Source organism: Papaver somniferum, chromosome 7 (genome assembly GCF_003573695.1).
Source record: "Papaver somniferum cultivar HN1 chromosome 7, ASM357369v1, whole genome shotgun sequence".
Lineage (NCBI taxonomy): Eukaryota > Viridiplantae > Streptophyta > Magnoliopsida > Ranunculales > Papaveraceae > Papaver > Papaver somniferum.
In genome coordinates this window covers 166,575,740-166,591,822 of record NC_039364.1, presented here as the reverse complement: position 1 = coordinate 166,591,822, position 16,083 = coordinate 166,575,740, and the positions used below count along the sequence as shown (strand labels likewise).

The window sequence follows — 16,083 nt, the reverse complement described above, 5'->3', positions numbered from 1 at the left end:
ACTTGATTTGTTGTGGGTTGAGCTTCCGTTGGTTCAAGTATAAGCTCGATCTATAAAAATGAATACATAGCACATGATTAGTTGAAGAAACATCTGAAGAGTACACCTATGGATAGATAGATTGCTACCAAATCCCAACCATAGGAAACCCCGAGTTTACATGCGGTTAAGATATCTAACCGTATTGGTTCTCTATCACTGCAAAAACAGGTCTCAATTGTGAGGGTTTTTTAAGGAGGGCGTCACAAATATGGGTTATTTGTGAGGGTTTATGACAAACCCCCACAAATACTCTAGCTAGTCAAAGTCAGCTCAAGCTCGGTCGGTTTCAAGGGTCCGATACAATAATTTGTGAGGATTTGCTGGACCAAGCGCCACAAATACAGGTTAGTCAAAGTCCAACATACTTTCTCGTTAGTTTTGAGTCTCCGACACAAAGAAATTTCATCAGTTTTAGAGTCCGACAGAAGAAACTTTCTTCAATTGCTGCGGTTCTTAATTCCGTCAAGAAATTTTCAGAAAAGGCGGTGATTTTTGGTGGATTTCAATCTCTCCCGCTGTTTTCAGTCTTTATATTCTTTATTTCTTTCTCTTATCTTCTTACAAAACTTAGATCTGGTTTTCCTGTTGTTCTTCTCCATTGAAGAAGCTTGCTGAGAGGTTTGCTTCTCTTACTTTCTCTCCATCTCGTCTATCTCGTTTGTAACCATCACTACTCTTGAGTTTACTCTCATCTATTAATGGTTTTTTTTTTTTTAATTTTGCTTTGCAGGATCTAAAGGAGTCAATCGAAGGTGATTTTCCCTTTTTTTTGTATCACTTTTAATCTTCGTTTCTTTGTTTAAGGACTGGATTTGCTTAAAGTTTTTTAGATTTGGTTAATTTGCTTAATATTATTTTTAATTCCTATTTCTTTGTTCTGCAAGATCTAAAGGAGTAAACTTGAAGGTGAAATTTCCCCCTTTTTTTGTATTACTTTTAATCTATTTTTGTTTCTTTGTTTCTTTGATTAAGGACTGATTTTGCTTTTAATTGCTTGTTTTTATTGTTTTGCAGGATCTAAAGGAGTAAACTTTCAGGTGAAATTTCCCCTTTTTTTTCTTTGTATTCACTAGTGGTTAAACAAATTGATTTTTTTTTTCTTTAGTTTCAATTTCTTAGGGTTTACTGGAAAATTTAATTTTCTTTAATTTCTGAGGGTTTGTGTTGGATTTCAATTTTTTAGTTTCTTAGGGTTTGTGTTATGGATTTGTAGTCTAGAAACGAAATCTGGATATGGGTTTTTGTTTATGAAACTTGATATTTGTGCTTTGAGCTTTGAATTTCTTAGATTTGAGCTTAGAATTTCTGATTGGGGTTTGAGTTTTATCTGTTTTGTACAAATATTGGGGCTTTGTGACATTTCTTAGTTTCTAATTGTGTTTGTGTTGTTGTCTCTAATTTTTGTTGAATGAGAAAGCATGAGAAAAGTCTGAGCCTTGAAATAAAGAACCCCTTACTGTTTCTTTGCTCATTCTTAGCTATGATTGATTGGGTCTCCCTTATATCAACTTATTGGATTATAAAGATATTATGATGTTGGAAATGAAATTTCAGTTCTTAGAGAGGTATGATAGGAAACTATAAGATGTTCTGGCCATTTATGGTGTATGCTATCTAGTCCATTGGAATTGTTCTGTAGGAGAGGTTGCTAATAGGCGAGATGGTTTACTGTGTCTGGACATGCAATATATAATACTTATGAGATGCTCAGTTCACTACCAGGCTTACTTTGTTAACTTGTTGTGTGAATTTGGTGGCGAAAAAATCTCGTTTGAATCAAAATTTATGTTTTTACCCCAAAATTTTGTTTTGAATTTGGTATTATTGGTCTACAGATTTAAAGAGTCAGCAAGGGTTATGGTTTTGGTCATTTGCTGCTCATCTCAAAATTGGTGTCTTCTAGTTTGTGGGGGGCATACGATGCACAGATTGTCTGAACCCGATTTGTTTACTAGAAAATCCATTGCTAAATTAACTGGACCATTTTCTTTGGTACTCAAATAAAGTGTTGATTAATCAATTACACTTTATTAAATTGCATTATGAGGTCTTGGTTTCAATCAGTTCCATGCTAGTGGCAAGATTAATGAACCTTCCTTTTTACAAAGTCTGTAGAATCAGTTGGAATTTCTAGCACTGGTCATGTGAACTTTGTATGCAATTCTTGGACCAAATTCTCTGGAATACACAAGAGATCAGTTAAAGACTTAAATGTTTTGTTTGCAACTTTTTTGTGTTAATAAGCAATGGTAAGAGGGGGTTCCATTGTTCTATCTGTATCAATCGGTTAAGTTTGATCTTATTGGGTGCAGATAATGTGTTTGTCGAATGTTTCCTATTGTTCTTTTCTGTTAAAATTATTGAAATCATTGTGTTTGTTGAATTCCATTATGTTTTGGCCATTTATGACGGTGTATGCTGTGTTCGAATCATAGCTTTGAAATCCATTGTAATGTTCTGGCCATTTAGGATTTTCTCTTAGACTTGGACATTTTGGTTAAAATCTGATGAGCACTAAATGATGATGGATGGACCACATTTAAAATTTGTAGATATTTTGTTTTCTTAAAGTGAAATGTGAAAACCTTATCAAGAGAAAAGAATCGAAAAGCTATTTGTTTTTTGTTTTGAAAAATATAAAGTAGTATGTTTGATTTTAGCCAATTTGGACTAAATTTTCGATTCAGTTGGAATTCGGATAAATAGTTTTTGAATGCTCTAATTTGGAAACGGATTCTTTAGGGATTACATGTTATGATTTCTATTTAGTGGAGAAGTATGCGCATTATGATGATGAAACAGTGTTTGTCCAATTTTTTTGTTGCTTTGCTTGGAATGTGGTAGTTGAATGCTGTGATATACAAAGAACAGTCTTTTGGATGTATATTAGCTAGCAGTTTTGCCATTTTTAGATGTTTTTAGCTTGTGATAGATGTATTGATGCTAATATGTAGCTAACTACTTAATTCTTGAAGAGTGAAACAACTGTTTCTTGTGAGTGATTGCGACTGTCAGTTTTATGCCATGCATTTTCGTGCATCTGCACAAGAATGACATAACTTGGGATATCTATTATATAATTTATGGGGTTCAGTTGAATGAGTCAAGAGCTAAACCTTTGTTTATACTGGTAATTGTTAATGGGATTCTTTGTCAAACTTTTTACTTAATTATATATTACTTGTGTCATGTGACTTGGAATCATTTCTTGCACTCAATTGTTGAGAATTAGAACACAAGTTTATCATCTTTTCTTACACTCCTGAAGTTCTGTATACCAGCTGTGTGTTAGCTCGAACATGTTTGATAAACATCATAACCAAAAGGGAGTTTATGACGTAGATATTTTGGGTACTCTAAAATGTCACTGAAACATAGCTGGCTCTTGTTGATGTCCTTCGTTTTTCGTTTTCATGTAATTTCTTTTGTTAGATGCTTCCATTGCTTCTGCTGTAAGTCTGTAACTCTAATTTTCTAATGTTCCTTTCTACTTTGATGTCAGATACTTATGGTCCAAGAATATTGCTTGAATAAATTTATACTGATTGTACCCGTCGTTATTTTAGTTCAAGAATATTGTGATTGATAAATGGATAAGAGTTGAGTTCATTTTGAAAGATCAAGTAAGGAGTTTCATGAAGGGTTGTGTTTGTTCTTGAACTGTGCGTTTGAAAATGGGTTTGTTACTGAAGATAACAAAGTGAAGTGTCCATGCAAGGAGTGTGCCAATATACATTACAAGACTAGAGATGAGATATATGATGACTTAGTTACCTGTGGTATGTTAAGGAGCTATACAGTATAATATCATCACGGTGAAGGGTTCAGAACAACATTTCCATGTGATTTGGGGGGCAGAAAATATCAATGCGGATCAGGTTATTATGGATAACAATGGCGAAGAGGTTGGAGATGACATTACTGGAATGTTGCGAGATGCATATGGATTACGTGCTGATGATGATATGAGTGATATGTTGGATGCAGAAATGAGTGGGATACCAAGTGATAGTTCAGCTGCGCAGTTTTATAAGTTGCTAGAAGATTCAAAGAAGCCGTTATACCCTGGATGCGATAAGATGTCGATGATGTCCTTTCTTGTTAGATTTTGGAACTACAAATGCGTTGGTGGGATATCTGACAAGTCATTCAAAGAGATGCTTCAACTCATGAGAGAATCATTTCCAGAAGGGTGCGCATTGCCAGAAAATTTCAGTGTAAGAAGGTACTATCAGATTTGGGATTGTCTTACGTTAAAATCGATGCGTGTCCCAATGATTGTATGTTGTATTATAAGGAGACATCGGATCTTGAATCTTGTACGGTTTGCAAAGCTTCTCGTTACAAAGATGGAAGATTAAAAACGCCGGCTAAAATACTTCGTCACTTTCCTTTAAAACGTCGGCTACAATGGTTGTTCATGTGTTCTAAGACTGCAGGAGATATGAGATGGCATCATGAAGGGCGTACAAAAGATGGGATATTGAGACATCCAGCTGATTATGAAGCTTGGAGGCATTTTGATGAGATGAATCCAACTTTTAAGGCATATCCAAGGAATATCATATTAGGTTTGTCAACTGATGGATTTAGTCCATATAGTTCAATGAGAAATCCGCATAGCACATGGCCTGTGGTTCTGTTACCCTATAACTTACCACCATGGTTATGCATGAAACAACCTAACATGATATTGTCTTTGCTTATACCAGGCCCGCGTAGTCCAGGTAATGATATTTATCTTGATTTTTATATGTTTTGTCATGATTACATTAATATTCTGTTTCACAACCTTCTATGTCAAAAATTACAGGTAACGACATTGATGTGTATTTGAGACCATTAATAGATGAGCTGAAGGAATTATGGGAGGAAGGGGCGGACACGTATGACTCCTCACAAAATGAAATGTTCAATCTGAAAGCGGGGTTACTATGGACTATAAGTGATTATCCTGGACTTGCAATGCTCTCTGGATGGAGTAATAAAGGTAATTTGGCATGTTCAACGTGTCTTGAAGAAACTCGGCACCAGTGGTTGAAGAATGGAAGGAAAACAGTCTACATGGGCCATCGACGATTCTTACCGATGAATCATAGGTAATAATCTTTATACTTCAACTGAGTTCCTGTCTAAATGATTCTCTCTATTGACCCTTTCACACTTCTTTCTGTTTGACATAGACTGTGGCCTGAACTTTCTTTCTTAGAATTCATCTGTCCAGTGGTTTGATGGTCTTTAGATGTTCATGTTGCATATATAATTTTGTCCCTGGCCTTAGACTTGAAAAAAATATTAGAAAGCAATATCAAACAGGGCTTTAGACTAATGATTAAGGTTCTACTGCCTAGCCGAGCTGCTATCTATATATGTGGAGGGTGTTCGAATAACATAGAACATAAATTACAAAAAGTCCAGCACGACTGAACATGTAGACAAAATTAGTTTTTTTCTTTTTTTTTTTTTTATATAGACAAAATAGATAAACATGTATAGCTTCAAATGAACCAAGATGCACCATTCTACATTGTGTTTCAGTTGTGTGTTTTACAAGTTTCCGCAGCAGTGCTCAATCTTGAAAAAGCATAATAATCCTATATTAATCTATTTGTTAGTAAATTGAATGAATCTCTATCTGTGATGCAAATAATTAGCTTTTGAAGGTTTAGGCTCTAGTTTTTCGTGATGGTTAGTTTTGCTGCATGTGCTTGAGCCTGGTGCTATTCTTTTTATTTCTTCATGTGACATATCTTTGTTCAAAATTATTATTATTGATTAATTCTAGATCTTAGGAGGAGTTATATCTTTGCTTTGTAAACATGAGTTGTTAGTATTAAACTGATTCTTGGTTTACCATTTCCAATTGAACTTTGCTAGATACATTGATTTACTTATGTAATCTTAGCAGTAAACTTTGAGAATATATGAGTGTTATTGCAGTTGTGTTAGCTTGTGAATGCTCACATCTGCTGCATCTGGATGCTAAGCTTAGTCAAGTGTTACTTTATTAATGATGTTTGTTTTAAAATGGCTGTGTATTTGACAGTTGATTGTCTGAATTGTTATCACAGGTTTTGCACCACACTTAAGAAATTTTTTGATGGGAAAGTAGAACTTAGCCCACTTCCAAACCCATTGTTAGGGCCAGATATCTTGAGCTTTCTGAAAGACATTCCACACACATAAACAGTTCGAGGAGAATTTGAGGGGAGATCGTCCACGCAAGAGAAAATCACGAGGATCAAGTAGAGCGGCAAATAATATGCCAAGCAATTGGAAGAAATTGAGTATCTTTTACGAACTTCCATACTGGATAAATAATCTTCCCAAAAATAACATAGATGTGATGCACACTGAAAAAAATGTCTGTGATAGTGTTCTGGGTACGATAATGGATATTGCTGGAAAAACTAAGGATGGTCTTAAAGCAAGATTTGATATGCAACTCCTGAAGATTAGACCTGAACTTCATCCAAGGCCATTACCAAATGGGAAATACTTCTTGCCAGAAGCATGTTATTCCATGGATAATCCAAAAAAGACTATGTTTCTTAATGTCTTGAAGAATTTGAAGACTCCGGATGGTTACTCAGCATACATTGCGAGGTGTGTAAATGTCCAGCAACGTAAAATTTTTGGTCTAAAAAGTCATGATTCACATGTGCTCATGCAGCAGCTTCTACCTTTGGCACTCCGAAAGACGTTACCGTCTAAGGTCAGTAAAGTGCTAATGGAGTTGAGTTCCTTTTTCCGTGAACTATGCTCCAAGGTGTCACGCCCCGAAGATTTTGAAGAGTTGGAGAAGCGCATTGTTACCATTGTTTGTGAATTAGAGAGGATTTTTCCACCTGCCTTCTTCGACATTATGGTTCACTTGCCTATCCATCTGGCAACAGAAGCACGTTTAGGAGGACCTGTGCAGTATCGGTGGATGTACCCCATTGAACGGTATACATTTTAAACTTTTGTTGGCTTTGCTTTGTTTGTTTCTTACTTATTTCTGTTCAATAAAGTTATTTGCTCTCTTTGTTGTTGGTTTTCTGTTCACTCATTTATTATTCTTTTTTGGCAGGTATTTGTACACTTTGAAGAAATATGTAAGGAATAAAGCTCATCCAGAGGGATCTATTGCTGAAGGCTATTTGGCTGATGAATGTGTTACATTCTTGTCGAGGTACCTCAAAGATATCGAGTTAAGAACCAATAGACCACCTAGATACATAGATGATACTCCCATTGGGAAAGCCGTGAGATTTTCTTTAACTGGCGATCAAAAGAAGAAGATGCATGACTATATCTTGTCTAATGAGGATGATGTGGCTCCGTAAATAGCGTAAGCAACACTCTATTTACCCAAGTTTTATGTTAAGTCTTTTACTTTTACTTTCCCGGCTACACCATTTAATTTATCTGCTTCGATTACATTTTTTTAGGCAACACAAAACTACACTGGCTATGATCCACCCAAGACTGAGTGACCTTGAACGCCTGCTAAAGCACAAATACGAGTTTGCTGATTGGTTTAAGAATCATATTAGGTTGCTTGTGAAATCTAAAGTGAGTATTGCTGAAGGATTAGATTTGCTTGCTGAAGGTCCTTTTTCAACTGCGAGAAAATTCACCGGCTATACAACACAAGGCTATAATTTCAAAGTTGTAGGTAAAGAAAATGGAGCAAAGACACAGAATAGTGGTGTGGTAGTCGATTCAACAGCGCCTTCCATCAGAAGTGGAGCAGCTCAGAACCCAATCAATGATACAGATCGCTCATACTATGGAGTACTTACCAACATAATTGAGTTGACATATAGACAAGGTCATTCATACGTGTTGTTTGACTGCAATTGGGCTAATGTGGTGAACACTTCTGGCAGAACAAGGACTTCTGGTTTGAAGACTGATAGCTTAGGGTTCACTCTTGTGAATTTTAACTATCTCTTGGGGACACAACAGGAGGAGCCTTATATGTTGGCCTCTCAATGCCGACAAGTATTTTATTCCCAAGACCCTGTAGAACCTGAATGAGATGTTGTGGTCAGGAATAAACCTAGGGATATTTTTGACATGAGTGATGATAATCCAGATCAACTACTGGATAACCTTCCATTTGGAAATGAAGTCAACAATGAAGAGGATGATAGTATTGGTGTTATAAATGATGGGACTGGGGTGATAGTTGATGCTCCTACGAGAAATGGCAGTGGAGATAAAATATGGGTTGAAGAAGAAGAAGAAGAGGAAGAAGAAGAAGAGGTAGAAGAAGAAGAAGACGCCGACAAAAAAGTAGAGTCAGAAGAAGAGGAATTTGTGGATGGGTTTTCAGAAGATGAGAATGATGGCTCTGATGTTGAGTTTGACAGTGGATCAGATGATGATTCTTAAACATATTACAATTTTTCATTCCTGCATTGCTTGTTGTCCTTATAATGTGTTCTTAATATAACATTTGAATAGATAGATCTTTTGAAATTGTGTCTTTCTACAATTATGATTGTTTCAGTTGTTTCTCATTGTTAGATTATCAGTTTAGTATACTAACATCGTAACTTTTAGATTTTTTGTAGGATGCCTCTAGGTGGAGCAGCTATGAGGTTCTTGCATGACCTATTACCAAATCAGAAGCTTGCAGTTGAAGTGGACATGGAACACCTTTGTCCTATGGGGGATAATGGTACGTATATAACCAAATATATCACTCATCTAGCGAATGATGGACACAAACTACCGTTGACAATACATGACTGGAAACGCATGCCTTCACAGTTAATTGAGAATGTGGTGCTTGAAATAAAGGTACAATAACATGTGTGTTTTCTCATATAACCACTGAATCCATATCTTTTCAAAGTCTGAAATGTTTTCGTCTTTTGTGGTTGTATATTTGATGTCAGCAAATATTTGACTACCCAGAAGTGTTGGATGACTGGATCTACACCAAGATAAATGTTAGGTGGAAGTATCACAAACATCATGTTAAAAAGGCTGCTTATAAAAAATGGAATACGGTGGAAGAACGTCTTGCTAATCCACCACACAATGTTATTGAGAGCCAGTGGAGGGTACTCGTTGAGGTTTGGAATACTGATTTGAAGAAACAAGTAAACATTAGTATTCTTGTTTTTCATGAGAAGTCTCATAATTAAGCAGGCCTGACATTATAAGATAATATATTTGGTGTAGGCAATATGCCAAATAAACAAAGAAAACAGGGAGAAACAAAAATTTCACCATACTACTGGCTCTAAACCACATGCTAAGTGTGCAGTAGAGGTCGGTTTCTATACCACTGCTAAGTCTTAAATACTGTTTCCTATGCTACAAGTTTTAACATCTTTCAAAGAGAATCTGGATTTATTATAGCAAAGAGAAGTTAGTATACAATACATTTCTGTCTCCCCTCTTTTGGAATTTACCGGAACTTTATATTGAATGAACCCATGTTATTTATGTAGCTGAATAGTGATGGATCTTCCTTGCTGTTAAAAAATAAAACTTGAACAGTAGAACTTAGAATTGAACTTAATCACTACGGCCCTACCTTCCTTAGCTACTTTTTTTTTCCACTTATGTTTGTTATGTTTGATTCTTAAGCTGGAAATTCGTCAACTGTCTTTAAGAATTGTTATCTTTTTAAGTATTCAATGATTTTATATGTATGTTTCTGTTTTTATATGTATGTTGATTTTCTTCTTGAATTATCTTTATATAGCTGGGGAAAAAACTAGGACGGCGTCCTAAACGTCACGAGGTCGTTGGTGTTACCCATACTAAAAAGAAGAAAACTGAAGACCCAGATGAAGTATTGATGGATCCAGAAGTGGATGCAGAACTTGTACGTATTTTTGATTTATTATGAATCAATTTTGAATTTGTTTACATATGATTACTGAAGCACTAGCTCTAAATGTGGTTTTCGCATTCATGGCCACTCCAATGTTCTGTGTAGTAAAAGTATGTTCTGCTTCAGCTGTATAATCTAGCATGGATGATGGACTGGTTTCACATGTGGGGCAAGGTCTTTACGCATAGATATTTGGCTAAGAAGAAAGATGTATTTACTGCTATGTGATGTTTGGCTAAGAAGAAAGATGTATTACTGTTAATACTTAATATGACACATAATGAAGTAGGGATGCAAATTTTGGTGGTGCAATAATGATGCAATAAGTTATGATGCAATATCTCTCCTAGTACATATATCAGCACATAACTTTTCATGTGTTTCGGGATGGTATATCTGAGTGAACAATGCATTTTGATCTGTTATGGTTGTTGCCTAACTTTTTAAATGAAAATGTGGTTTTCAAGGCTATTTCCTAACTTTTTAAATGCATTTGCTCTTGTATTGATATTTCTGTAGAAGGAAATCGAGGAAGTAGAGATCCAAGCTAGCCAACCAGGTTCTGATATTGTGCTATAAGGACGACATGATGCTTTTGCCCAAGTGCGAGGACGACATAAAAGTGGTCGTGTTCGCTGTCTAGGCAATGGTATAAAGCCAAAGAAATATTGGGGTGAAGAATCATCCACCAATCCTACCACTGACCCAAATGCTGAAGTTTTGAACTGTAGCGCCCCAAAGCTAGCAGCTGACTAATCCAAGAGATTAACTAAATAAAGAGACACAGAGAATCTAAATCAATTACTTAAACATTCAATTAAGAAATCTGCTATAAAACTTAACCCAAAAACTAGCCCTCACTGAAATATATACGAGAACTCCTCTGAAATGATAAACATTAGTCATTTGATTTGCAAACATAATAAATATAGCAGAAGTTAACTAATTAACGAAGTCAACTCCCCGAAGCTTTCGCTGCGCAACTCTGATTTGTTTCTGAAACTGAAAGTGGACAAGGGTGAGCACATCATCCCTTAAAAGGGGTGCCCCGTAGGAATAACATTTAACTTTTAACTAATCATTGGCATGATTTGGAAAACAATACATGTTTTCCCAAACGTTAAAAGACAACCAAATCACTGAAATAAACAATCATGTATATGGACCTAAACTCCTTCTTTAGTTTCTGCGGTGACATTTACACACCTGATAACTTTCTGTGGCGACATTTACACATAGTAATATTGATGGCCATTACCACCTAGATAGTCTGTGGGTAAATGTACACACCCGTAATATTGATGTCAATTCCACACCGAATAAAGCACACAAGTAAAATAATGAAGGAGCGTATCCGATATACCATAGTTGGAAATTCTCATTTCCCAAAGACAATCATAAAAACAAACGAAGCATTACAATTCATTTCCAAGCAATGGAAAGATTAAAAGGATTAAAAGAATCAACAGTATTTTCGGAATTTAAAATAAACAATGCATGGAATAGACAATCAGGCAATGCATGAGTTTGTTAAACAACAACAGTAGTTACAAAAGAGTTAAAGTATTCCCACCTCTTTTGATGACAAGCCACGCCTACCTCGAGATCCACGATCCACCGGTTCATCCTTTGAATCGATCGTTGTTAATATAGACTAACTGTTAATCACACAAGAAGTCTAAGAATCTAGCCAAAAGGCTCACACAAGAATCATACAAGTCCATCTAATGGTTTTAAGCCCATTTATGACTTTACACCTTTCCATTCTCTATCTTTAGCATAGCTAAGGTTTACTAATTGAATTGGGTTGGTTCTATAGTCCATTAGATAAGTCTTATGAACATCTACAACTGTGTAGAAGAAGTTAAGAACGGTTTTTTGGGGACCATGGTTATTTTGGGGGGACCATGGTTTTATTTTGGGTAAAGACATTAGGAGTAAATCTAGGTCACCCCTTATCTAGATATTTATATTAATACCTAAATTACCCTCTTGATTAATTTTTTGGTAATGATTAGTTAGTGTTAGCTAGTGTTAATAATAGTTAGCGTAGTGATTAGTAAAATGATTAAGCATAATTATTGAGAGAGTAAAGTTGGAGAAGACGAAGAAGGAAAACATGAAAAACAAAGGATTTTACCAACCACAACCGAAGGAAGAGTATTTGGATACCTAGGTATGTTTCAAACTTAAATAATGTTGGTTGAATTGCTCCAAATTTTCAAAAAACTGTAAATTTTTAGGGTAGATTTGGACTTGTTCGGTTACCTTATGTGAAGAACAGGTTACCGAACTCATCTGAAAGTGTAGTTCGGTTACCTTTTCCATATACGCAGGTTACCGAACTCGTTCTTTAATGGAGGTTTTTAGCTGTTCGGTTACCTTTTCCATACACGCAGGTTAACGAACTTTGTTTATAGGACTTAGAGAGTAATGTTCGGTTGGTTCGCAAACTTTAACCCAACGACATATCTAACCGAACTCCACATGTATGCAATTAGTGAAGAGTTCGGTTTGTCAAGATTTTTTGCGAACAAACTCAACATAGTGGAACAAGTTCGGTTAAATTGAAACTCAACATAGTAGGCAAAATAACACATTTCGGTTACATTGGAAAAAAAATTTCTTTTTGGAATATAAGTAGAGTTCGGTTACTAGATAGTTTTAGAAATTTTTGCGAACCAACCGAACAAGGTAGGTAAAGTTCGGTTATATCATAACTCAACATAGTAGGAAAAATAACACAGTTCAGTTACATTTTTTTTTGTATTATGGGTAGAATTCGGTTACTAACTAGTTTTAGAATTTTTTGCGAACCAATCGAACTCGGAGTTCGGTTATGAAAAATTAAATTCGTGATAACCGAAGTGTTCTTCGTGTTCTTGGTTTCAAAATGTTCGGTTACAAAACTAGTTTTTTTAAAACTATTCCTAACCGAACATGCCACTTTAACATCCATTTAAACCATATTTTGATGGTTTCTACTCAATTTTCCTATCCAAAAACGAATTAAAAAGATTGATGGGTTTTTCAATCGAACGAGGAACATCAAGTAAAGAGAGAAGAAGAAGAGAATAAACTTTTTTTCAAAACTAAAATTTTTCGATTATTCTTTTGATTTTGATTTTGGTTAATAAATTCATTTAGATTAGATGTATATGATTAGATTTATATAGTTATTAAGTTAGTTTTAATTTAAATTAAAGTAAAGGGTAAATGGATATTTACCTAACTTTGGGACACCCCTTATAAGTATAGGGAGGTTGGCCTAATAAGATCATGGTCTCCCCAAAAAAACCATGGTCCCTAAAAAATCGTTCCAAGTTAAAGGCTAATTCAGACTATAAGAGTCCAAAACATCAAACTAAGAATACATGGCACTAAGCCCAAGTTCACTAGACTCGGCCCATTACACAAGTACTGACCCAACTTGGTCAACTAACAGTCAAACTTAACGGTCGGCTAATAGTCAACAGGTCTCTAACAGTCAACGTCCGTCCAAGGTCAAGTCCAGGGTCAAATCGTCAGACATCTCAAGGCCAAAGCCTTTGCAAAGGCCAAAAGCTGAGCTGCACCATAATGGTGCATCACAAGACTCAACATACTAAACCAAGCTCAAACTGAGAAACATTCCTCCCTGTCCTAGCTTCATTCACGACTCTACTTCATTAACATTTCAAATCTACCAAACTACAATTACACATTCAACCATAAACAAACTTCGAATTTCATTTACAAACATAAACTAAGTTTACCTGCAATATGCAGTAACTTCAAGCTCCCAAGATTTCACAGGAATACAATCTATAATTCTAGAATCATTAATAAACTAAGATCAACCTCAGTTTCATCAATACAAGTCATCTAAACCTCCAATTCAACTCACAACCATATACCCTTCATTAGCGGTACCAAACCATCACACTTCTCATTCCAACAACACTACCAATTTAATTTCATTTACAACTCCCAGATTCTGACATTCATCTATAGCTCCAACCATTCTCAATTTTCTTCATCTTCAAATTCAACAACACATACAACACCACCATTACAACAATGTACATCTCCACTCCTGCTCATTCTCTCAACTTAAACACACAAATACCTTCAACTCATATAATTCTGCACCTTAGCTCAACAAAGTCAATCCTAGAACCACTATAACTTCCACCTCCAACACCACTCTTTTAATTCAAAATAAAATACAACTTCAACACTACTAACACACATCAATTCTAAATCAAACCAACATCACCTGCATATCTATTTAAGCACCAACAACACTTCTAACGTCACATCCTTGCAATTTCGGAATCACCACAACCACAACCATCTCTATTTACCATTACTCTTTTACCTGCAATTCCCATTCACTGAGATCAATTCATATCCTACATATCTACCAACACAAACAACTTCACAATCTGCTATACCAACCCAGTTATAAGTCTACACAAGGAACACCAACAGTTCATCCATATTCTTCACCTGTAATAATTCATACACCTTCCTATATTACTCATCTAAACTTAAATCCTTCACATACTTAAACTACATCAACAACTCAAGATTCTCACCAAATCCAATTCAATTTTTAATCCATAGAGAAACTTATAAATTCAATAATAAGGTTGAACTAATTTTAACTGAAAAGAACATTTACCTCAACTCTGTAAAACTCGGGCAATCAAATTCAAGTTTCTTCTTCACCTGAATCCATTCATCAACTCATCCCAGGACTAATAACAACTCCTCGATATCCAGCACCATCTTTACACGAGAATCAAATCCAAGTTCTTTATTAGCTTCACCCTAATTATCGAATCTAGCTTGTTCTTCAACTTTAAATTCTAATTCAATTTAAACCCAACTCTAATCCTTCCCTTAAAACCTAAATTTCATCTTCTGAATTTCCTACAAACCCTACCTCGCTGATTCTTCATCAAAACTAATTCACCACATCAATTAAGTAATAACCCCCTTATCCTTTATCCTCCAATAACACTAAATCATCACCAATTCGAACCTTGTTCAATTTCCAGAAGACCTAATCTTCTCTGATCTTGACTAAATTTCTAAATCAACAACCGACTCTTCTCACGTGATTTAAACGAACAAAACCCATCATCAACTGCTCGACTTCATGTTCAAATCCACTTAATTTTTCAATCCAATTCCTTAGTCAGAAACCTAATCTTCTTCTCAAGATTTACAACATCATCTTCTTCTTCTTCTTCTTCTTCTCTCGAGCTCAATTAATAACACCACCACCACCAGTGGACAACTCTTAAAGTTTTCCCCTAACTTTCTCTTCAATGAGACAGTCTCATAACCTAAGAACTCTCACAAGAATTCACCAGAGGTGAAGAACAGAGAAAGAGAGAAAAAAAAAGAACAAAGAATGTGAACACAAAGATCATGACCATCTGAGTATTCACAAATAATGCACGCAGACTCATGACAATACATTAAATAAGTTGCGCCCGAGGGGGATGAATTGGTTATGTCGAATCCTTGACTCAGAATTCTAATACTCTTCCTCGTCTCATCAACTATAATCATTATTCTTAGCTCGCACAATAAGATAAATAATGGATGAAGTATAAAACATACGAACATGATATACCCTAAGTATCGAATCGAACAGGTAAAGTATAAATACATGAATATAGATGAAACGATTAACTTATATGATTCATCACTCAAATATCTGTCTGTGGGTTTGAGTTTTTCATTACATGTATGGTGGTTACAGAAACAATCGAATGATTTTGAGATCCACATAAGCCTGCGTAGCAGGAGGAACTTCACTTACACTTTCTCTATCTCTTTGTCTCTCTCCTATTCTCCTCTCAATGTTTTTTTCCTCCCCTCTTCACTTGGGAGAGAGGGGTATTTATAGGGAGGTTACGTGGGGTCCACTTCTGAAGCTCGTTATAACCTTATCCTCTTGTGTCTTGTGCCGCTTACGTAGAAGTCTTCGCGTTATCGACTTTATCTGCATGCTCTATTTGAATACGTAGTGCTATCTGCGCTTCCTACATAGGTTGACTGACACGTACGCTGTTTGAGGGAATTTAATGCGGGTAGTTGAGATGTCTGTCCGCGATAGACAGCTGTCCTCTGCCCCTGTCTTGTCTGCGTCAGTCGGTCTATCCCCAGCCGTAGATCTTAGATCTTTCTAGGGATAGGATAAA

The 16,083-nt window shown here is 35.7% G+C and overlaps 1 protein-coding gene across 12 annotated transcripts; it reads left to right on the top strand.

Moving 5' to 3' along the window:
- The first annotated feature begins 402 nt into the window (after positions 1-402).
- On the top strand, positions 403-10,354 carry LOC113298999. Of its 12 annotated transcripts, XR_003334535.1 has the most exons (13): positions 408-660; positions 773-794; positions 927-948; positions 1,057-1,079; positions 3,545-4,769; positions 4,856-5,141; positions 6,114-6,990; positions 7,115-7,375; positions 7,476-8,835; positions 8,934-9,113; positions 9,223-9,312; positions 9,752-9,874; positions 9,989-10,354. XR_003334535.1 is itself a non-coding variant. In XM_026547923.1 (9 exons), exons 5-9 carry the CDS (start codon positions 8,608-8,610, stop codon positions 10,109-10,111), a joined length of 750 nt encoding a protein of 249 aa, XP_026403708.1. In that variant the 5' UTR covers positions 403-660; positions 773-794; positions 935-948; positions 1,057-1,079; positions 8,596-8,607; the 3' UTR covers positions 10,112-10,354. The 12 variants fall into 12 exon arrangements, 7 of the variants coding, with proteins under 7 accessions (XP_026403708.1, XP_026403705.1, XP_026403702.1 ...); XR_003334538.1 differs by having other exon boundaries at positions 935-948; positions 8,934-9,312; XR_003334536.1 differs by lacking the exon at positions 9,223-9,312.
- Positions 10,355-16,083: the final 5,729 nt, after the last annotated feature.